The following is a 23,703-nucleotide window of genomic DNA, read 5'->3' on the forward strand; positions in this document are numbered from 1 at the left end:
CAAATATCAGGCTTACATTTTATTTGTAAATAATAGGCAGGCATGAAATTCTTACAAACACTTCTGAATTATTTTAAAATTACTTGGGCCCAGGTCAATGGCCACAGACCTACTTGGGAACAAGTACTTTACAATACATTTACAGTTAACAGCACAGAAATATCCACAGTAAAAATTGCACCATTAAACATTTATGTATACACCTGTATTACTGTGCATAATCCCACAGGGATGAGATCATTTCAGATCTACTTGCTGCATTCAGAAACCAGAGTACCTAGTATAAGCACTACAATTCCTAGTGCTACTACAAAAAGAGTTTGAAGTCCCTAAGTCTTCTGGGACATGCAGTAGAAACCCAAATAATTGCCCATATCACTACAGGCATATTTACTGACTGGGACATCCTCTTAAAATAAACTGAAATCAACAATAAACCAGATAAATGGTTTCAAAGCTATTCATTTACTATCTTTTCATCCCAATTATTCTGTTTCTGCAAATATAACCTATATGACTCCAGAGAAGACGTCTCCAGCAGTGTAGTAAGTGATGTGAAATAATGCTTGTCTTCACCTCACCTAGGTACCTTTGAGTAGACCAGAGGAGAAACCAGCCTCCTCTTTAGGCAGCAGCTTACTATTTGCTCACCATCTGGACAAGAGATGGCAAGCTCCCAGTTATGATAACTACATGACTGAATGCAGACAGTGTTTTGCCAGAAGGCCAGAGTTTTACTCTCTGCTTGACTTCAATGGGAATACCAGGCAGCTTGAGTTCAAAATTTCTAAACAATACACAAGGTCAATCATCTTGTCAGCAAGAGGTAAAAACATCTGGACAGCTGCTGATTTGCATGCAGTTTCATTATCTGGAAATGTCCAAGACATAAGTGAAGATGGCCTCAATTCCTGCAGAGAGAACAAAATTCCTCTATAAATTGGAAAATTGGCATAGATTTGTATTTTATCTCATTTCAGAGGAATTTTGTATGCAGCAGGTAGCAAAAATGCACAACAGTGTTCCTAATGCTACATGCAGCTGGACAGAATGCCAAGCACAGTCATCCTGAAGGAGCTGAATAACCATTTCTAAAGCAATAAATCCAGTAGTCTTGTTAGGAACTTTCATGCCAAGATGCATATTAGACAGCCCAAAGCACATATTGCTATTTCAGCAACTGCATAGCATTGCTTGCGTGATTAAACGGAAGAGAATGTGCAAGTGCAGCCAGCTCATGTGCTTACCTGAAACACCTTGAGTTAAACATTCTGGGCAGCACTTTGGAAACTGCCTTCGATGGTTAGGCTCTGGCAGCTACTATAAAAAAAAAAAACAAAACCAAAAATGAAAAGGACGTTAATGACAACTGGTTTAAATCAACTGGATTTTAACAAAGCTATTGCACTGTGTTTCATGCTGCTTTTTTGAGACATAGCTTACCTGGAAGGAGTAAATTTCTTTGCTGCAAGAAGAATAAGAAAAGATATTAGCATTTCAAGATAAAAGCCTGTTATGCAAACTTTTTCTTCTCCTCAAAAACTCTTAACTTCTGAATACGTAATAAAAAGCCATTATCTAGCAGTAAGTATCACAGGTAGTTATCACTGTGCTGTCATTATCCCTATCTCAACATAAAATGTTCCTTTTATATTCTAATCCTCGCTTCCTAAACATTCAGGTTTTTACTATTTTTGATTTTTAAATGTTCATCCAAAAGCCACACATGTCATGCATGCAGGTTTCTTGAAAATAATTTTGGAATTTGTCTCAGTATGGCAATTTTCACTTTTTCAAAAAGCAAGATATTGACGTTTAGAGGGTTTTTTTTTTTTTCCTCCACTGAAAATTTTTCAGAAAGGTAAATAAAACCAGTGGACCCAGTCCAATTGCTCACCATTTCTTCGGAAACGTCTTGCAAGCCAAAGAAGGAATGATGCTGTGGACAACAGAGAGGCACTTGTGGCTGCTATGCCCACAGAGACATAGCTGACTTGTTCAGAAGCTGAAAGGATGAAAACGTTTCAGTGAGATCAAGAAGCATGTGTGATCTTCGAAGCCCTCTCTTCTTCCTTTTCCTTCTGCTTTTAAAAGGGAACCAGAATTGCAGCTTATAACCCTTACTTTTCTCTTATTGAAACAGGACACATAGAAGATAAAAAGCTGCATACTAAAAATTATCCCACCCACTGCCAAAGCAATGGCAAGGGAACAACCCAGCTATGCCAGGGTCTGTCTGACCTCCAGTCTCACATGCAAATTTCCCCACAAGGTTCTGTTTCTCTAGAAAAAGTTTCTCTTTATTCACATAGAAAAAGCTCAATATGAAAAATATTTTAATTAAAAACCAAACAAACCAACCCTAAGTCAAGTTGTAGCTTTTGGATAAGAAATCAGTATTTTTCACCAAGACTTTTTAGGAGTTTTGCCCTCTTCTATTTTCAAAAAAACATACCGAGAGATTTTGTTGAGCTTTTTAACTCATGGACTTCACTAGAAGTTCCAGCTCACTGGCTGGTGTTACCTCCTCCACCCTTCCATACTCCATTTGACTAGAAACCCCTTGCCACCTCCCTGTGGCTGGTCACAGGTTACATACCTTCACATGTGGGCAGACTGGCACTCCAGTTTCCTGAATGACCACACTCAAGAACATGAGAACCACTGAGCTTCCATCCTTCCGGACAGCTGAAGTGGCAGGCTGTGTTGTATGTGAAGTTCCCAGCACCGTGTAAGCAATCCATGGAGCCTTTCTCAGGAGAGCTCAGTGGTTCACACTGTACAACTGAAATATAGAAAGCAATGCTTAAGAATCATTAAGGACTGTCCAGTCTTTGGCACTATTTTTTTCCACTGTATTTTCAAATTCATTTGACTTTGGCACAGGAGCAGTTCACAGAGCCTTGAGCAGGCATTTCTAAGCCAGGGCAAGTCACAGCTGAACACGAAACAGCACAGAGCTTAGTTTGGAGCCAGGACCCTATAGGAATTCACATTTCAGTGTGTTGTCCAGTGACAAGAAAACTGTATTTGCTAACCCAGTAAATCTTACCTTTGCATTTTGGCACCGGTTCTGACCACCGTCCCTGAGCAGTACACTCAATACTGGATGGGCCATCCAGAACATAGCCCTCGCTGCAGTAGAAATCACAATGTGAGCGATAGGTGAGATCTTCAGGAGCTTGGTCACAGGTCACAAAACCTTCTTCTGGCCAGGTTACAGCTTCACACCTCACAGCTGCAATGCAAGATCACAACAGCAATCAGCATGGATGCCTCAGGAATTCAACATGCCAGTGCTGAGAGCCCCAAGAGCTCAGGTGAGCAGGGGTAAGTAAAGGTACCTGCACAGGAGGGCTGCTGCCTGTCCCAGGCCCCAGAAGATCCACACTGCAGCATGGCTGGTCCTGTCAGGGTAAATCCTTCCTCACAGGTGAACTCACACATTGTACCCCAGGTGAGCTCCACAGAGGGATGGGAGCAGTTCACAGCACCATGAGCAGGCACTTCCAAGGCAGGACAGGTCACAGCTAAAAGGCATAAGAGGCAGCACAGATCTCAGACTGGAGTAGATCCAGATAAACACTCTCCTTTGAGCTGACAAGAGGACACATCATGCCTGGAACTGTCCCCTGCAGAGCCATAGTACTTTAGATCTACCAGTGGCTCAGGAAATGGGGATTTCAGTGTGATGCACAGTGTAGCCAGAACCCTTAAACATGCATCTAAAGCATGCAAGCTATCCTGAAGCTGGCTCCAGATTATATTCCAACAAGAAGGGTGCATAAACAAACACTGGCTCCCATTTGGAGTGTATGAAATAAAGAATTCCACTCCACTTCAAAAGCCTGTTATCATGTATTGGGGACACAGTTCCTGAGTGTTGCTTGTCACCCTGCACTGCTGTTTCCTCTTTAACAAAACAAGCTAAATGATCCCCATCTTGAGGTCTGCTTATGAGAAGTCCTATAAACATGCTAGGGATGACTTACACTTTGATCGCACTTGAATGAGGAAGTCTGTTCTGACTATGAAATATTCTAAGCTTTAATTGATGATTTTCAACTGAGTAAATCTTACCTTGGCATTTTGGCACCGGCTCTGACCACTGTCCCTGCGCTGTACACTCAATACTGGATGGGCCATCCAGAACATAGCCCTCGCTGCAGTAGAAATCACAATGTGAGCGATAGGTGAGATCTTCAGGAGCATGGTCACAGGTCACAAAACCTTCTTCTGGCCAGGTTACAGCTTCACACCTCACAGCTGCAATGCAAGATCACAACAGCAATCAGCACAGACGCCTCAGGAATTCAACATGCCAGTGCTGAGAGCCTCAAGAGCTCAGGTGAGCAGGGGTAAGTAAAGGTACCTGCACAGGAGGGCTGCTGCCTGTCCCAGGCCCCAGAAGATCCACACTGCAGCGTGGCTGGTCCTGTCAGGGTAAATCCTTCCTCACAGGTGAACTCACACATTGTACCCCAGGTGAGCTCCACAGAGGGATGGGAGCAGTTCACAGCACCATGAGCAGGCACTTCCAAGGCAGGACAGGTCACAGCTAAAAGGCATAAGAGGCAGCACAGAGCTTAGCATGGAACAAACCATTAGAAGTTTTGTTGTGTTTTTCTTTCCTGAAAGTTAGCAACATATCCACTAAAAGGAAGCTTTAGAAAAGACCTCTACTATGCTACCATTTCAGAAAGTATACAGGACTGGAAAGATCTCAAAACAGAACACTGACTCTTAAGGCAAGGCTGTAAAATCATCTGCAGCTCATGACAGCAACTATTAATAGTTACAATCAAAAATTTTCCTACTTAGTGATGCTTGATGCTTTTATGTGCTTCAAACAGTAGCTTATTCTAAGCTGAATACTTCAAAAATAATTCCTACAGTCGGGAATAACTGGCCCGTCCTGAGTAGTCTCACAGCTAGATCATCTCTGTTCCCTACTAAGAGATGGAAAAGTATTTCCTTACAAGGAGATCTAGACCAGGGCCAGAACATTCATCCTGCCCACTTCTCTTCAGGCACAGAGACCTGTGTCCTGCAATATAATAGCACCTCCACTGCGTAATTACAAAGGAACAGGCCAGAACTTCAATTTGTACCTACTAACAGAGCAACACTGAAGTTTACAGAGCTATGTATCACGTAGAAAGCTCAAGTGTCACTGCTTGAGAAGCTTACCTTTGCATGCTGCAAGGGGGGCTGACCAGACCCCAGAAGAGGTACAGTATACAGATTCCAATGCAGTCAGTTCATAGCCTTCCTCACACTGAACTGTGCAGGACGAGTTGTAGCTGAAGCTCTCCAACGGATGGTTGCACTCGAGGCTCCCGTGGTCAGGTTTCTTTAGTGGATCACAAGCCTCAACTTCAAAAACACAAGAAGATACCGTCAGTCTCACCGGCTGAGCAGGTAAATCAACAAGCCAAACTGAACACTAGCTAGCAAGAGGAGCACCCTGGTTTAAAAGTAGGATGAAGTCATCTTACCAAACTCGCATTCAGGCCCATAGAATCCAGGATTACAATGGCAGGTGTGACTGTTAATTGTCTCTATGCATTCTCCATGGCCACTGCAGAGAGATGGGTTGCAAGAAGCTGGGAAGAAAACAAAAAAACCAGCAAATTATAAAAGAATCAGCAATGGCCACTGATGAAACCAGGTTAGCACTTTGTTTATCTTTCTGGCACTAAACAAGCACTTTGTACAGCTAAAAAATAGCAAAGGGTTTGGTACATAAGCTTAACCCTGTCATTTCACAGAAGGAGTTCAGAACTCGCCACCTTTGACAGACTAGCTGACAGTGAAATGATTCTACTGGTAGGAAATTCCATAACCACTTGTTCTCAGGTAGATATTGGCAATACTTAAAATGCAAAAGGAACAATATACTATAGGGTAGGTAGAAATCCTCAACAAGTAAATTCTTCATTAATTCACCACAGCTCTAATTTGGCTGATATGTGAGTCAGATTTTTTTTTTTGACCTAGCCTTAACCATCTCTACACAACGTGTCTAATCTAACCAGTAGTCTACAGTCAGCAAACAGATGCCTCCAAAAGGGCCACTGTAATCTAGCTGAGACATCCACTTGAGAGCAGGTTGAAAGACACCATCTGGAAGAGCCTGTTTCTCTACATTAATTATAGAGAAGGTCTAGTGATTTGCTCATAAAAGACGTATAATATTCTCGGAGCTAAAAGGTGAGATCAACCCAGCTCTTAGAATAAAAACAACCTCAGGCCTGGAAGTAAGAATAAGTGTACAAGTGCTTACAGGGTCAGGTAGTTAACATGTAAGACTAGGTTAAACAACCCATCCCACCCACCATCTCATCTCCTCAGGTGGACACTAGAATGTCCTTTATTACACTCTACCTGTGTAGCACAAGGCAACCTTCTTTTTCTCACACTGTTCATCATTCCATTTGCCGTCATCCTTTCCTCTTTTGATGTAGATTTCAACGCAGTCCTCGTTGTTCCCTTTGCCATTTGGTTCACCTGAAGCCCAGTTTTTTGCCTCTTCTGTCAGTTCTTTGTTAGTTCCAATCCAGGTCCACACCTCATTAATTTTTCTGATTCCAATCCAGTAATAACCCGGATTGAAGGGTAAGAAGTTATTGAGATAGTTGATTTCATCCTTATTCTGGATGGCAACCATGTTAGTGTACCTCTTTTTGCACCACAGCTCTGCTTCCCTGTAGGTCATATTTGTGTCTGAATAATGGTATGTCCAACAGTTCACCCCCTGCAGTATTGTAAGTCCTAGAACAAAAAGAAGTCAAAAAAGTTGGTGTCTTTGTCCCTCCTCATTCTCTAGAAGAGTATATATAAAGTTCTATAAATATTGCAAACTTGTCAGTATCTGAAATTGCATAAAAAGTAGTGGCAACTATTTTTACAAACGTTTAACTGGCAAGCATCAAACCAGGCATGTCAGCATGAAGTGCAGCGACTTCAGCTTGTGAAACTACGACTGATTACGCAAAGCTTTGCAGACCTCATAGCAAACTACAAGAGCCAATTACATATTTGTCAGTCAAGCAAGGAAACATACCAGCGCAGCTAGAGGTTCTTCTACGTGAACCTGGCTCAAGTTAGGTCAGGTTCAAAATTCTGTTTAATTTTGAGCTCAAACAGAACAGTCACGCTAATATTGCCATTCAACTAGTTTTCCACACTTACCATAAGAGAGAAGAGGCAGTAACCACAAGCAAATCATGTTTTGGAGAGTTCTCCCTTTATCTTTTAAGCAGATGGCTATGAGAGATCAAAGGAACACATTTGTAAAGAACAAATACCACCTCTTAACAACTCAACATAAAATACTGTCTATATAATCTTTTCTAGATACTTTTTAACAATTATTCTAAAGAGTTAGTATTTCAATTTTTAGGATATTATTCATTTTAAAACAGCTCTTAATATCAAGATGGCTTTTAAATGTAAACAGCTTTTAAAGAACACCAACACAGAATTCCATCTGTCCAGTTTTCCTTTAGCTGAGCAATGAAACAGAATGACACGCTCCAGTTATACTCACAGGTTGCAGCTGAGGGGGGGCAGGTGGCAAAAGTCCTCTGCGATATTTCTCAGTGACTGCTCTCCGTTGCTCAGTTGCCACGTACAGACTTAATCTCAAATTCAGCTCCAAGTGTCTGCACTGTGTAATCCCTTGCCTTTGCTACGGCTTTTTATTCCCTCAACTAGCCTGTCTTCCACCAGACGGGAAATTATGCATGGAAAAAAATTTCTTGGAAAATCCCTGGATGTGGCCCTCCCCTACATTAAGCCTGATGCTTCCCCTGGCTGTATCAACCCTCCCACAAAGACACACTGTGCTGACAAACTGCCAAGTGCTGTGTTACAGGGTTTTACTGACAGATACACACAATTCCAGGATGTCAGGAAGGAGGAAGATGGTTAGTTTGAGCGAGTTGCATGAATAAGAAGGCTCCACACTCTCATCTAGCATCGTGCTTTGCAGCAAGGAGGTGCTGGTACTTTTGGAATCTCAGTAAGAAGGGCACCAACACTCACAGTTGGTTAACTAAGTTTGGGTAAAAGATGGAAGCAGCAGCATTGGACAAGCCCTTCCTTGTGGATCACAACAAGCTGTGCAGAGTTCTCATCTGTGGTAAGGCTTGCCAGCCCCAGGACTGCTGGTGCTCTTCTAGAGTCTTGTTCACAAGGCATATTCATCAGTCACTTGTAGCAGTCAAGCTTAGAATGTGAAATTAGCTTTGAAGAGCCCCTTGAACCCTATGCTCCAACATCCTTACGTCAATAGTTATAATACCTGAACAGGTGTGTACAATATTTCAGGTGGACAAGACAATACACCAGTGTCATACTGAACCCATGCACACCTGTTGTGTGTACACCAATTAATTATACTACTACACAGAACAGTCACATGGTGCCCATGGAACAGAGACCCATTCCTGATCCTAATCATGGATACTTTGCTATAGGGGGTTGGTACACAGGCTATTCAGAGTACACAGGAGAAGGCAGTGAGCACAAGGATCACCAGTTCCTTGCACAATATTATTGCAGCTGCACCCCCAGGCTCCACACCTTGATCCTCATGCACACCCTCACACCTCCACCACTTCAGTGATAAGACAAGTGACTTTCCACACTATATACAAAAGTAGTTTTACATATTCTCACTTAAGTAGCCTTCTCGCCTCCGTTATAGAAGGTCTCATAAGTACTGTTGAGAGCTGTCAGTAGGGAACGGGCATCACGACTGACACTTTAGTTCTCAACCCTGTGCAAGGACATGACACTAGAAGCTTGTTGCAGAGTCCACATTCCCCAGCACTCTCAACCCTGGTTGACACAAAGTGCTGTTACTCCCTTGTGCCTGATCTGCCATGTCACCCAATCCCTTGTTCCCTGTCCATGCAGGTATTAACTATGGAGGCTGCACCAGACAGTCCAGTTGCCAAACTGGTATTCCAGGGATAAAGATTGACTATCATAGGCAAGGTTTAACGATGCTCAGCATGTAAAGGACTCAACACAGGTTGTCAGCAAGAGAAGGACACAGGCTAGCACCCACATCATATCTGTAAAGCATAATTATAGTTATACAGCACACGTCTGAGCACCTATTTTGGATCCTCAGCCTGTTCTTAGAGAATAAAAATCAGTGGCTCCTGGATCCCAGGCTAAGATCTTGGCTAGTATCAATTCCTAATTTTTTCCACAGAAAAATATTTGTCAAGTGGCCTAATTTCCCAGGGGTTCTGTACACTTCATCCTAATAGAAGCTAATGATAATGACTTTTCATCGGACAGCCATTTTTTTCTAAAACATTGATCAGCTGTTATAATTGTATATACAGAAAAATTATAGACAGCTCCAAAACAGTTTCTATCCTCAATGGAGCCAGTAGGCAGAAAATATTGCACTTTTTCCTGGAGATTCACTTTTTCAAGTCATTTTATGAGCTTCCTACTGGTAAGTGCTCGTCCTTCTCGTGGCAGAAGCTCCAAAGTTGAGTGGAGGAAACTTTATCAGAATCGCTTTGCCAGTGGAATCTCCGGAGGAAGGAAGCGAGCATTTCACAGTTTACAATAGTTTTCCTTCACAAGGGCTGTCTGAGACCTCTTGTCTGCAGCAGATAAAAAAGTACAGAAAAAAAATAAACCACCAAAGCCTAAAAGCAATATGCCTGTAAAAACTCCAGCCTAAAAAAAGACTGTCTCTTTTTATTGGCAGCATTCCCTTGTGCATCACTCGCATGGGACTCTTTTTGGTTTTTCCCAGGGAATTCTGCCATCCACCAATTATATTTTTATCTCCTTTTAACATAATGGAAGATGAATGCAAATGCAAATTTTTCAGAAGAAAGCAAGCCCGAAAAGCATATTCAAAAGCACGCAACTGAGAGGTTAAAATCTCATTACTGAAAGTCAAAGGCACTTAAAAATTTCAACCTTGTTTTTCAGGAAGACTGGGATTCCTGTGAGCTAAAGCTTATATTGGACCTAAGTCATATAGGTATTTCAGGAAAAATATCTTCAATATGGTCACTTAGTTTGAACTGCAGATATTCAAGCTAGAAATGCCATCCAGTCTGCCTCTTAGCTGGTTTCTATGTTGCTACTTATTTGTTCTCTTCTCATTGTTATTTTACGTTGGTGGTTTTTTTTCCTTCCTTCACCAATTGATTTGAGAATATAAGAACATCATTTCTTGTGCCGCACTGAGCTGGGTGCAGCTGTCCACTCACTCCTTTCTTGTGCTACGTGAACAGCAATAGTTCCTTAAAATTAATCCAACTCCTCTCTAACAGAAAAACATGAAATACTAAACCTGAATCAAGTCACAGGTTTAGAAATGCCAACCGCCCCTTGTTCCTATACAATCCAGACCTTCATTTCCACAAGTGAAAGCTTGGCTTTTTACAAGTGAATGTGAATACTCCAGATCACTTCTTTTCCCTTACAAACGGAGGTGCCTAACAAGGATTATGTAGCAACAACTCATTTTCCAGTTGGAAGGTTTATTTGATAGACCACTGTGAGACACAAAAGGTTAGAAAAGGCTATATAAACACATTAGGAGTAAGAACAACAAAAACCAGCTCTGCTCTTTAAAGGACAGCAATTGGGAGGTGACATGTCAAATGTCATTTCTTTCTGCACAGAGACAAGTTAACAGATACTCACTGTAATAGCCTCATGCATTGGGAAAAGAGAACAGGTCAGACTATGGAAAAACTATGATTATTTAGATTACAGCCAATCAAGCTACTGTTTAAGTATCTGAACACTCAGTAACAATCTTTGAGAGTATGGGGAAAGGTGTCAGATTGCTGTCAAAAAGCAAATACTGCCTCTGTATCTAGGAAAGGAAGGTAATTAATTAGAAGCCTGGCATTCCACATGAGCCTCTAGGAAAGACAGCAGAACCACACTGAAAAAACTTTAGAGAAAACAATTGGAAAATCAGCAGAAGGCTACTAAGCTGTCAAGAACAGCTGACATTGATATTATTGATTTATTCTTGGAAGATCAATCTAGTTTGTACTTCAAGGCCGAGCGAGTAATGAAGAAACAACAGTGCACTATAGTTTGCTATAATTAAGCCTTTTAGTACTGTACCATGAGACATTCTTACAAGCAAACAAGTGAAATAGTGCTTAGCTGAAATCACCATAAAATGAACATGCGAGACATTTAACCACTACTCCAAGGGCAGTTTTTCATAGATCACTGTCAGTCTGAGACATCCATAGAAATGAGCCCTGCAAGGGCTTACCCTGAACTGACTTGAACTAATTTAAGTTGGATGGTAAATTATCATCTAAAATGTCTAGAAAATCTGCAGAGAACACCAGGATTTCAGGAATTGTAAGAGTTCCAAAGGACCAATATAGGACTTGAAGGTTTTAATAAATTAGAAACATGATCCTAAAGAAATAATGACAAATCGAGAGAAAGAAGCACAATGGTCTTAATCTAAAACAAACCAACCCCACAAAAACCACACACCAAAACAAAACCAAACAACAACAAAAAGGAAACAAAGCGGGGAAACTGCTGGCTAGGCAGGAGAATTGCAGAAAAAGAACTAGGAGTTATAGCAGATCACAAATTCAATATGGGTTAACAATTTGTTGTCATTTTTAAAAGTAAGGAGTGATATATATTAAGAGGAATGTGTTAAGGAAAATTTTGCAATTATTCTATCCAATCTGCCATTGCAAAATCTCATCTGGTACACTGCACCTGATCTTAAATACCACAATTTCAGAAAGCTGCAGACAAAATACAATCAAATCCTGAGCAACACAGTTCACACATTACATAGAATGAGTTCAAAGTTTTATTCTCTTTTGGAAAAGAAACTAGAACCCTCTCATACAATCTTGATATCCTGCACTATTTTTACAGCAAAACAAAACACTTTACTCATTTTATTTCTTATGAACACCACCATTTTTTTGCTTCTCTGAAACACATAGGAATGCTTGTCTGATTTGTAAGGAGATTGTAAGTGATCTAATCTTCCAAACTATTAGCTCCCCACAGATCACACTTCAAGTAACACATGCTCAGAAAATATGGTTTATGAGCAAACACCCAAGGCATTTAACTTTCATTCCCACCCTGCTGTAGAAAAGGGTGCTAGAGGACAAAAATCTATTCAGTAAAGCTTAAATGTATTGTAGAGTACACAGGAGGCATGTGATGAACAATTCTTTATGTCCACTTGGTGCATAACAAGCAGTGGTCGGATTGATTTGTAGTGACAAAATTTTGAAGGGAATTTTTCTAAATAAGGAGGCCAAGAAACGCTAGAACAGGAGTTTCATGGTGTCTGGCTTTCTGCTGGTGATTTTCAAGTCTTGGTTTGAGAAACATTTGTCAATATCTTTATCAATAGCTTATAAAATAGAATGCAGTGGAAAACAACTTTAGATCATCTAAAAGTATCTGTTGAACTTGCTGAAATCACAAAAACCAAGACAAATACAGGATATGGTGGGATTTCAGGTAACCAGAACATACACATGTATGTACATATAGAGACAGATTAATTTTCCGTGGCTCATTACTTACATTATAAGATAACTGCATCTACATATTTCCAAGTACTCCTTTTTAAACATTTTAATGATGCTTTCATGTCAACAGACAAAACCAGAGAATTAAGTACCTCTGTGTAATGCAGTTCCACCTCTCTCCTAGCAGCTATATTTAGCATTCCTAAATTAAATACTTCAAGTATTCATGTCAAAATAGTTTGTATAACAGACATTTATCCCATAGTAAAGAGCTGTAAAACCACTTGAAATTTTGAAGTCATGGAAAAATCTCCATCTTCACGCACAGTAACACTCAGTAGAAAAGTAAGAGCTTTAGCCAGCCTTGAAGGGGAAAAAAGATTTCTGATGCCAGTAGTGAAGGTGTTTCCTGTTTGGAGGGGAGCTTGAAACACTAATTCTTTAGAAATTCAGAGACAAAAGGTCTAAGGCACAAGTTTTCCCCAAGGTCTAGATGGGAAGAAAATATAATTTCCGAAAACATGCTCATCCCTCAGCCTCTGTGTCTCATTAAGTGTGAATAAGGTAGGCGATACAACTGCCACAAAGAAGGTGGAATTTCTCAGGCTGCCTAAGAGAGTCTCCACTCTGTCTGGAGTGAAACCCCGGGAGCCAGAAAAACCTTATCTCCACTTCTCATTTCGGGAACTCTCTGATGTGACTCATGCTGCTCAATTTCCTCCAAGCAGGCAAAAATACACATTCAATAATCTGACCTGAGGCCAAGAACCACTTGCACTGGCAAGGTGTGATTCAGTGCATTGAAACATGAAACAGAACAAAGGAGCAGAGGCAACAGCTCACACCTCGAGCTAAGATAAAAGCAGGGCTGGTCTTAGCATCACGCATACTTGGCTGCCTGCAGCTGCAGGTGGAACCGATCCCGTGCAGAACTTGATTATTTCTAATTCTACTGCTGGAAATTATGGCAGAGAAGCTCTTGGAGCCTTGCCACCCATCATGCACACGTAAGAAAGAATAATCTGTATAAGCCATGCATAGACCCAGCACTATTGGTTTTACTGCCCAGGTCTGTTCCACAGTGCCACACTCTCAGCAGGTGTGATGTCCCAGGTGTGACACTGGTGGGGACGCTGGCTCTGAGGAACAAAACAGCTACAGCTTTTAGCAAATGAGAGGAGAGGAAGTTGCAGGATCAGGAGATAAAGCAGGTGGTTGGTTCTGTAGAAGCAGTCATCATGAGAAATGTTTGTTGTTTTGCAAATTCTTTGAATAGCTTCTCCCTCAGCTCTCTTCCCAGAAAACACTGTTTTGATTACCAGACAGCATGTGAACTACCAGTAGCACCGGAGTGCTGACACCACCTCCCATTCTCCATTTGCAGTGTTACGAGGGAGAGACAACACAAAAGGATGAACAGGGCAGTAGCTTCACTTCCTTAATACATCTCACCATTGGTTTATGAACTCTGAGTTTCAGGTCTGCTCTTTTCAGTGCTTAGGTCAGTTTCATTTAAATAATGTTTATATACCAAAGGACAGAGTATTTAATGTGTTTGAGTCCATAATTAAAGTAGTGTTCAAAAACAATTTTTTAATCATTAAACACACCACCTTGTAACTTCAAATGTTGTAATTTCTCAGCTTTCTGCATTAGTTTTCAGCCCAAATTGCCCACCCCATGAACTCAAGAAAGAAATCTGCTAAACAAACTTCAGAGAAGACCAGTCCAGATATTTTAGTTCTTTACTCTTTTTCTGGGAGTAAAAAAACCTTTCCAAGTGTTATCTGCAGCAGATCATAAACTAGAGACATTTTTTAAGGATCTACAAGTTTTGAACCATATACCTAAAAGGCGCTTTGGGTGATACCAACATCTGTATGGAAAGCCAAGCGCCAGCGACTGTCATCACTGTCTGATGCCATTAATAAAACCAAGCAGCAGAAAGGCCCATCAGCAAAGCTTCTGGCATTCTGTTGAATGAGATGTTATCATCTGGTATCTGAAATTTTCAAAGCAGAAGACCAAAGTACAAGGAATGACTGCACAGCACTGAGAAGTAGAACTTGACCCACCAACAGCCAAAGGCGTATTATTCATACTATTATACTCAGGACTTTTCTCAGTCAGTAGACCACGAGAGAACAGAAGTTCTTGAATTAAGTCCTCTTTGAGAAGCATTCTAGCCACTCCACCACAAGTTTGCCACAACCACACCATTAATGAACTATTACAAGAAATAAGTTTATTTCTATCAGCCAGATAAGCAATTATTTTTAGGACGTGTATGTTTAACATAAGATCATTAGTGGCAGGTACTTCAAATGACGCACATAGTAGTTGCTTCAAGAACAAAAATTCATCAATAACATTGAAAGCAATGGCGTTAAATTGCTCAATTTTATAATTCCCCAGACAAAAACCACACCACAAGGCTTTTTAAAGTTACAATTAACTGGTGTCAAGATCACTAGGACCTTCCTTATTTCCTGGGCCTGAAAACAATACTATAACTTTCCAGTTAAGATTTTGCTCTTCCGCCACTTCTAGATTTCTTGACTCATCAGGAAGTGTGAGTCTGTCACCTACCCTAAAATTGCTGCACTTTCATATTTGAGCCTTAAAAAGCAATCCACAAAGTCATTTTTCTCAAATGCAAAGCAGGTACCATACCCCGCACAGCCCACAGATAACCCTTCGGCAAAAGGGTTGTCAAGTACTGGAACTGGCTGCCCAGGGAAGTGGTTGAGTCACCATCCCTGGGGATATTGAGGCGCTCAGGGACACTGTTCAGTGGCAAACTTGGCAGCATTCACTTTACGGTTGGACTTTGTCATATTAAAGGTCTTTTCTAACCTAAATGATTGATCTATGGTTCCATATTTATCTTTCTTGAATATTAGTTGGGTTTTTTCCTCTCATTCATCAACAGGCGTTTATTCATGTTTTGTAGTCACACAACTGCAATTAGTAGCAGAGTCTGTTTATTTAGACTACAGAAGTAATAATCAGCAGCATGTGAAGAGACTGTCATTTATCACCTATAAAAATGATGTTCTTATTTGAAGCAGTTAAGAACTTATTTGCATTTCTTCCAACAAAATTTCCATAATGTTAGACTGCATACATAAACTACAATGGAGAAGCTACCCTAGTGACAAAACAGAATAAAAGATCTTGATTTATGCCTACCAGAATATAAGCAAATTAGGAATGCAGTTGTTTTATATCCTCTGGAGTCAAAGACAGACAAATGTTTATCTAAAGGTTAAGTCAAAGGAGATCCATTCTCTATTAAAAAAAACGAGAGCTAATACATTTGCTTAGACACTTGAAGCAATGGGAAAGAATTCAGAACAAAATTGACAGTATTGTAATTTTTCATCTCTTACTCAGGTTGTACCATTAGCTACTGGGAGGAAAAAAAAATAAGTTAAACCACTAGTTCTGTGGGTTTGCATCTGTTCTCCAAGTCAGGATTCAATTTTCTTCACCTGAAATAAACAGTGTACATGCCCTTTTAAAGGCACTTCACTTACTAGGGTATGTAACAAGAGTAAAAAGAATACATTCCTATGTATAGCAAACACTACTCTCTGACCCGAATGCCAGCATCTGGGAAAGCAACTTTTCATTGTTTTGCTCTGCATGTGATGTACCTTGTCTCAAAGCAGAATTACTGCTACAGCTAAATCAGCCCACAGACAAAAATATAAGTAGATCACCACAATGATAAAAATAATCTACCTTTTTCCTTCAATCTATATCAAGAATTCTGGAAGTAAGACGATACAATTACATTCCCCATCCATCTTCTTCACTCTGATTTTTTTCCTAGGGAACTGCAATTCCAACACCATGACTAAGGAAGGACACAGTTTCCCTGCTGGCTATCTCCAAACCCTAAAACCACCATTCAAAATACCCTCATATCTCTGCTCCATGAAGGCAAATTCATGAGTTTATCTTGAAGAAAAGCAGCTGTGGCTGAAAGGCCCTTCTAGTCAGGATGTCATATATCCCACATAAATGAACCCTGATCAGTTAAAACAACTCATTCACACCATTCGTCTCTACAGAGCACAGAGTAACAGCTGGGACTCTGGAATCATCACCTGCACACCATACTTCTGTCATGCCCCCAACATATGCTGTAAGGCAGGGACACTAAGGGCAGGGAAGGACAACCAAAGGACAGCAGAGCCCTGAAAACAAACCCAGCAGACTGGTTTCACTGACCAAGGGGACTTCTAGAGGCAGGGACACGTGTCCAGTACTTCAAGGCAGGTTGGACTAAAAAAAGGATATAAACCATCTGTGAGTAAATGTAGACTGAAAATTAAGAGGAAGTTTCTATCCAGCACAGCAATGAGGTTATAAAACTGCTTTCTATGAGTAGGAAAAAATCACCAAAACTTGGTTTTATGTTCAATTTCTGAAAGGGCTCATACGAGACCAAGGGATAAAGGACACAGCAGAGGTCCTTTGCACTCCTGCATGCCGGAGGTTGGCTCAGATTCTCAACTTCCAGTGTACAAACCAAGTCTCTGGCTTCTGAACTGACTAGACATGGACAGATCCAAAAGAAGTTAATATCAAGAGAGATAATGTTATTATCCTGCATTTGTTCTGGCCTCTTTGCTAATCTGAGGAGTTGCTAATCAATAGCTGCTGACGAAAAATATTCATTCAAAGCCTATTAAAATGAGCAGGCCAAGCAGCAAAGCAGACCTGTGATCTTTGATGTCCATGATAGTAATAATTTACAACAGTGTCCTTCATTTGCACTGGTGTATTAGGCATTCTTCAGCTCAGCTCAAGGGGCAAGTATAACTGAAAGCTAACGCTCATTTTATTTTCTCTCTTGTATGAGAGTTACATGCAATGGAAATTACCTACTCCAAAAAATCTTTTCTTAATATTTTCCTGTAACACAACAATAGGCCAAGCACATCCTTACATCTTGTGTTCTGCTGTCAAATAACTCAATAAAAGGAAAAATTTATAAAGCTGGAGTTCAAGATGATTGTTTCCCTTTTCCTGACTCTGGTAACCTGGACTGGCCTAATGTCTGGAGAGAATCCCATTATTAGCTTCACTGCAGTATAATATATATTTAACACATTTGTACAACATTAATATTCCTTTTCTAGTCACTTGCTGTTCAGAGGTTAAATAACAAAATAAATATGAGCATGTTTTGACATTAAGATACTCCTGACTCACAGTTTTTTTGCATATTCTCAAATGATATTTTATAGTTGATCTTGAACTGCAATTCAATTTCTTACTTTAAGATACCACATGAGTTAACTGGTGCAGCCTGGGCACTGCAAGCAAGCTAGAAATAGCAGGTTCAAAACCTGCACAGTAAATTGATCCTGGGTTTTGGCAGGATAAGCCAGTTGGCTTCTGTGTTTCTGTAGCCAGATGACTTCGACTACCTGAACTTGTTCAGTTACAACTGGCTTTGATATCTCCACATCCAGCCACAGTTCAGCCTCACCTTTCTCTTCCCTATCACTCCATTCAATCCAATTTGATAAAATAAATTACAGCTGTCAACAGTCAATAACAATTTCTTAAAAATTCTGCTTGAGGCCAAATTAGCTTTAAACTACAGATTAGAAAACCTCATGAGCTTTGAACAAGGGGTAACCCATTTGGGCTTTTTAACCCCAAGCTTTTTCAGGGATCCTTTCTGTTACCAGGTTACTCAAAAAGGGAAAGAAGTATGTTTTCTTTGTAACTCTCAGTTACACTGTACTACACTTTTCCACTCAGTGACTTTAGCTGAAGGCGGAAGCACAGAACATAATGAGGGGGAAAGGAGTAATCTCAGATACTCAACCTATTTGCAGGCTGCAGTGTGACTCTAAATGTAATTTAGCCTCAGAGCTGGACTCCTGACATTCAGCCCAGCAGAGGAGATGAAATGCTATACTTAGTGCTTTGCTTGAATTTTGAAAGTAGGTCCATAACTGAAGTCTGATAGCAAAATACTGACTACACAGAACTGATCTAGAGAAAGGGACAGAGAAGCTATGAACCTTCTATGGGCAAGGATTCTCTTTTGTGAAGATCTAATCTTCGAATGCGTGGAAACATTTAAATGGGAAGTCCATTTACACATTTATAAGCATATACACCTAAAGTAAAACAAACAAAACAACAAAAAAACCCCCACACTGATACAAGATACGACAGCCTTAATGCCACCACAAAGCCCAGCAGAAATGCAGTTAAGTGTGACAACAATAATCTACTTGTCCCCATCAGCAGTTTGCATCACCCAAATATTTCACCTGATACACAGGAATCCATTCCCTCAGCAGGAACAACCACAGTGTCTTTGTTCTCCACCTGTACTCATCAAATTCGCAGCCATACAGTAACACTGATATCTATCATGATCTCAAACTGAGGTGACATTTAGTAACGCTTTCAACATTTATTAAACACAAAAACATAGTCATAGGACCCTCTTATAACGGATGCAACAGAGAAAACAAGGCGTTATCTGCTTTATCCCTCTCAAGACACTCATGAAGTACTTTCAGAAGGTAAAAATATGACACACACCAGAATATTTCATACCTGTATGAAAATGAACAAGGACAGCTACAGTAGTCATACCCTGCCATCACACCATGGCACATGAACCACAGAATTTTTGTTCCTTCTTTTTAATCTCCCTGGTTGCTGGCATACGTAGAGAAGTTTGACCACGTTCAGATCAGGAGCCCTACCAATAACTCTGCTGAGGTCTTCCAGATTCAGCCTAACAACTGCATAACCACACGTTCTGTTACACCAGCAGTTCAGTTCACTCCAGGGTACCTTGCAATATTGGCACAACCAACGATAACACAAGGATAAGTGAATCGTACAAGGCCTTGCAGATTAAAACAACCTGATGATAGGAAGGGCATAAGGAATAACAACGCAGCTTTATCATCATTTGGGTCCAGTCCAAAGCCTGCAAACCATAGAGGAAAACAAGCCCCATATGTAACACAGAACAGGAAACAAGCACTGGTTAGAACTACTCAAGAAAAATATCCACTACCCTGTCCTAGTTATTAATACCATCACAGTGGTTTGCTGTAATTTGAGATACTTACAATACTTTCCCTCACAACAAAGCTTTTTGGGACACCGCTGTGAAGAGTGTCCTTGAGCAAATAAATAAAAAGCCCCCTTATTTTTCAGAAAATAGCATGGCAGTCACTGCCACGGTTAGATGAGTAATCCCATTATAAAAGAAAAGTCCCTCTGCGCAGTTTTATGGGAGGCAGGCTGTCTCTGCCATAAGACCCCCATTGCCCCGTGCCATCCTCTTTGTACCCCCGAGACCCATAAAGTGACACACTAACAATTACCGCCCAGAGCAGGGGATTTCTGTCTTTGGCCTATAAGCCAACAGGAAGCTCCTAGAGCTCAGCATGGCATGGGAAACCACTTTTGCACAAGGCAGGTGCTTGGGAAGACAAAAGCATTAGGGAGACTAGGACAAAGTTCTGCTTTACCTATAACCAAGTCACAAACTTATCAGTTTAAACTCCTATCAGGTCAAGCCAGATGCACACTCTCCTTGTGAAAGACAAATTCTTTCACAGTTTAGCTTCTATCTGAGGCATACCATAAGCGTTTCCTTTGCCATCTTTGCCCTTGCTTATCAGTGCTACCACTGTTGGTTGGAAGGTGCCCGCTGCACGGCCCCAGTTCTGTGAGCTGGGGGAGAAGCAGAACGGCTGTTAAGGAAGGGGCTCATGGTCAGGGGCACCCTTAAGGCCTCGACAGGCAACCCGAAACGTGACTCCTCTGCGGCCTCTCGTAGCCTGTGAGGAGCACCCGACGTTGCTAACCCGGCCCCGATCCCTCATAGCGGCGGCAGCACCTGCCCCGCCCCCGGGCGCGAGCGGCGCGTTCCCACCCGCCGCGCAGGACGGCGGTGACGCGGCCCCGTTCCCCCCCACCCCGGGCTGGCGGCCCCGCCATGGCGGCGGTGCGGGACGTGGAGATCGACCCCGAGGGCACGTTCAAGTACATCCTGGTGCGGCTGCAGCGCCCGGGCGGCGGCGAGCAGCGAGACATCGTCCGCGGCACCAAGGCGGCCGAGTTCCACAGTGGGTGCCAGGCCGGGGCTGGGGAAGCGGGCGTTAGCGGGGCCTGCCCTCAGGTGCGGGACGGGGCCCCCGGTTCCCAGCGAATCCGAGGGGAACCCCTGGTCTGTGTGGACTGGTGTCAGCGGGCACAGCTTGGGACCCCCTCCCCTTTTTCTTTCCCGCCTTATAGATGTCTCATGCAAATACGAAAAGTGGGTCGATGTCTGTCAGATGCCATTTCCAAACCTGATAATTTGGGAGAATGAGATGTGTTAACTGAGTAAAAAAATGAAATAAGGAACCTTAATTCAAGCTTTTCTATGTTCATTGAGAGAGACCTCCCTGTCCTGCAGGTGAAAAGAAGGGAACTGGAGGAAAATGAGTGTAAAATAGCTGAAAATAAGAGTTCTAGGGGATCTTATGCCTCGTGTGTATTCTCACGGCTCTAACCATTCTTTTTGTGCAGATCACATATTTGAAAAAGTAAATCCTGAGATGGAAAAGCTGGGATATGAATGCAAGTGCCTTGGAGGAGGGAAAATTGATCATAATAGCAAAGACAAGAAAATTAGGGTGTTTGGGCTTTCTACAGTAAGTGCATCTCTTATATTCCTTCACATCCTTTCATCTGTGATGGTTTGGGGTTTTACTGCGTGATGGCTTTCAGCAACTTGAATCACAGCATAACCATTAACTGGAAAATTTGTCTGGCTCACTTGTGAGATGGATTAGAGCACTTCTTTTTAAAGGCAGGAGACCAAAGCAAAAATAATTAGATAACTTAATGTGGAATAATATCAGCTTCAAGTTATAATTGGGGCTAAAAATAGACGTTAGCATCTTGTGATGTGGAATTTTTTTGCCTTACTGCCAGAGCAGGAATAGCTCATTTGTGGCTTCAGGGTCCTGACGCAGCTATATTGTGATCTTTATTTGCCAATAAAAATGTTGGTTGGTAGTTGACCAGCTAAATTGTGAATGTTCTATGTATGCATTGAGAAGAGTACAACCAGTGGTGAAGATGTAGTTTCAGATAAATGCATTTTGTGCGAATAAAAGTAATTTCCAAGAGTATGAAAACCAGAGCATTTTTCTTACCTGCTACTGTTCTGTTTAAGTTTGATTTCTTTATGACTCAATTGAGCAGTAAGGATTTCTTGAATTTAAGGAAAATGCTATAGTCTGTTTCCAGTGTTGCTCTGTGATGAACACAGCTGCTTCTGTAGTAATACTGTGAGTAAAGATTCTAGGCTTCTAATGTAGACAAGGAGAAAATAGTTCTATTAAGTTAAATGAATTTTTTATAAAAAGTGGTGGTTACTTCAAATCTATTTACCTTGGTAAGGTGAAGGTTGGAATTTGAATTGGTTTTTTTTTAAATGTTAGTGCTGCTTTTGTTCCAAGATGACTCTTGCTACCTGGAATCATATAAAAAAAGAAACTCTTTAGGATATTTATGGGGTGGAAGGGCAGTGTATAATGCTTATTCTACTAAATTCTTGTGGTTGTGGGTCCTTGTTATAACCGTATTTTTATATGAGGCTTGACACCTGTATTATTAATTCAGCTGCCAATTTAGTGTTAAGAGGCAGTGGTGACCTCTTGCTCCTGTAATGCAATGTCCATAGAAAATACTTTGTTTCTCTGCTTTTGGTACGTTGATGCCACAGGTATTTAAATTATGCTTTTACCAGCTATGGCAAGATTGCAAATAAATAAAACATGAAGACTGTGATTTCTTTACTGGCTAGAATATTACTCAAATGTTCACACATGTGGCTTCTTATTCCCTTTTCCTTCAGCTGAAACAAATCAGATGTTTTTATGCTCATCCATTCAAGTGGGTCAGTGCAATCTCTGTGGTTTAAAGGAACACTCAGTAACTATGGTAGCTGAGGGATTGGGAACATTTTAAGAACACCTTTCTGCTGGAGAAATCATGATGTGAAAAACACATCCTTTATTACTTGAGATTGCTTGACATTATCTCAGTTCATTTTCTGTGAACCAGGGTGGGGGAATTGGAGAGGACAACAGAAAAATAAAACTTGATACTGTGACAATAACTTTTCCAGAAACTAGATTTGTGTGTGAATTATTTGAAGTATCAAATCATAACTGGGTAATTTGTGTTGACAAGAACTTGGTGGTTCTGTGGACTTAGTATCTGTACACGTCTAATAAGTACTTGTTCTTTCTTGCAGGGCTATGGAAAAGCAGATCATTCAGTAACTGTAGAGATCCTGAAAAAAGTATATACAGATTATGAAATTACATGGTCGGATGACAAGAAATAAATCAGCTACTTATGAACACAACAAGCAGTTTAAAACTGGTAATTCTGTAAGCTCTACTTTAATAAATAAAATTGGATGTTTATGTTACCATAAATCTGGAGTAACCGAGCTCTGCTGTAATTTATTATACTCTTAGTAATCACTCCCCAGATATCTTTCAGATCATTCCTTTGTGCAGAATCTGCAGTTCTAAGCTTTTTTTTCCTGCTCCTTTTGACATGCCATCTAATTAAACACTCCCACATCATTTTACCTTCAGTGTGTTTTCCTCCAGCCCTATCCCGCTGATATATTTAGGATACATCAGGATTTTACCATCAGCTTAAAAACACTGCAGGACCAAGCCTGTTCCCTGGCCGTCTGACTGCAGTGTTTTCTGTTTCATATATTTTCTGTTGCTCTTTAGGCTTTTAAAGTCTCTAAACCACATTTATAAAAATCAGAGTGGGGTGGGGTTGACACAGTTCTTTACTAGTGATCTAAATCTTCTATTTACTCTATTCTTTTGAAAATTCAGTAATTTAGCATTTGTGTTCCATGCAAAATGATCAAGATCTTTTGTGTTTCTGGAAGATCCTTCCCCATAGCAGGCTGATGGTGATATCAAATTCTGACAATACTTGTTTCATTGTGTTTCCCCTGTACTGCTTTTATTCCCTCTGAGTATAATGATACTTTTTGCTTGTTTTATGGCAATAATTATCTTATAGTTAATTCCCTCCCAGCCAGACCCAGTACATCTAGGCAGTGTCTGAATTAAAT

The 23,703-nt window shown here is 40.9% G+C and overlaps 2 protein-coding genes across 2 annotated transcripts; one reads left to right on the top strand and one right to left on the bottom strand.

Annotated features, from left to right (window-relative positions):
* Positions 1–8,167, bottom strand: SELE (selectin E). The gene is made up of 14 exons (XM_065842281.2): positions 7,553–8,167; positions 7,195–7,269; positions 6,388–6,774; positions 5,499–5,606; positions 5,191–5,376; positions 4,373–4,558; positions 4,081–4,266; positions 3,345–3,530; positions 3,053–3,238; positions 2,600–2,785; positions 1,898–2,005; positions 1,444–1,465; positions 1,248–1,320; positions 1–911 (listed from the first exon to the last, which is right to left on the bottom strand). The coding sequence occupies exons 2-13, from the start codon at positions 7,229–7,231 to the stop codon at positions 1,263–1,265; spliced, it is 1,836 nt and encodes a 611-aa protein (XP_065698353.1). The 5' UTR covers positions 7,232–7,269; positions 7,553–8,167; the 3' UTR covers positions 1–911; positions 1,248–1,262.
* Positions 8,168–20,452: 12,285 nt separating this feature from the next.
* On the top strand, positions 20,453–23,035 carry LOC136103921 (14 kDa phosphohistidine phosphatase-like). Its single transcript, XM_065842430.2, has 3 exons — positions 20,453–20,665; positions 21,111–21,235; positions 22,849–23,035. The coding sequence occupies exons 1-3, from the start codon at positions 20,536–20,538 to the stop codon at positions 22,939–22,941; spliced, it is 348 nt and encodes a 115-aa protein (XP_065698502.1). The 5' UTR covers positions 20,453–20,535; the 3' UTR covers positions 22,942–23,035.
* Positions 23,036–23,703: the final 668 nt, after the last annotated feature.

This window comes from Patagioenas fasciata, chromosome 6 (assembly GCF_037038585.1).
Source record: "Patagioenas fasciata isolate bPatFas1 chromosome 6, bPatFas1.hap1, whole genome shotgun sequence".
Lineage (NCBI taxonomy): Eukaryota > Metazoa > Chordata > Aves > Columbiformes > Columbidae > Patagioenas > Patagioenas fasciata.

Bases quoted from the DNA above. Each gene is read 5' to 3' on its own strand.
- SELE (XM_065842281.2), bottom strand. From the start codon at position 7,231: ATGATTTGCTTGTGGTTACTGCCTCTTCTCTCTTATG. The intron at 2,786-3,052 runs GTAAGATTTACT...TCTATATTTCAG, and splicing joins ACCGGTGCCAAAATGCAAAG to TTGTACAGTGTGAACCACTG. The intron at 1,466-1,897 runs GTGAGCAATTGG...TTCTTCTTGCAG, and splicing joins AAGACGTTTCCGAAGAAATG to CAAAGAAATTTACTCCTTCC.
- LOC136103921 (XM_065842430.2), top strand. From the start codon at position 20,536: ATGGCGGCGGTGCGGGACGTGGAGATCGACCCCGAGGGCACGTTCAAG. The intron at 20,666-21,110 runs GTGGGTGCCAGG...CTTTTTGTGCAG, and splicing joins CAAGGCGGCCGAGTTCCACA to ATCACATATTTGAAAAAGTA. The intron at 21,236-22,848 runs GTAAGTGCATCT...TCTTTCTTGCAG, and splicing joins GGGTGTTTGGGCTTTCTACA to GGCTATGGAAAAGCAGATCA.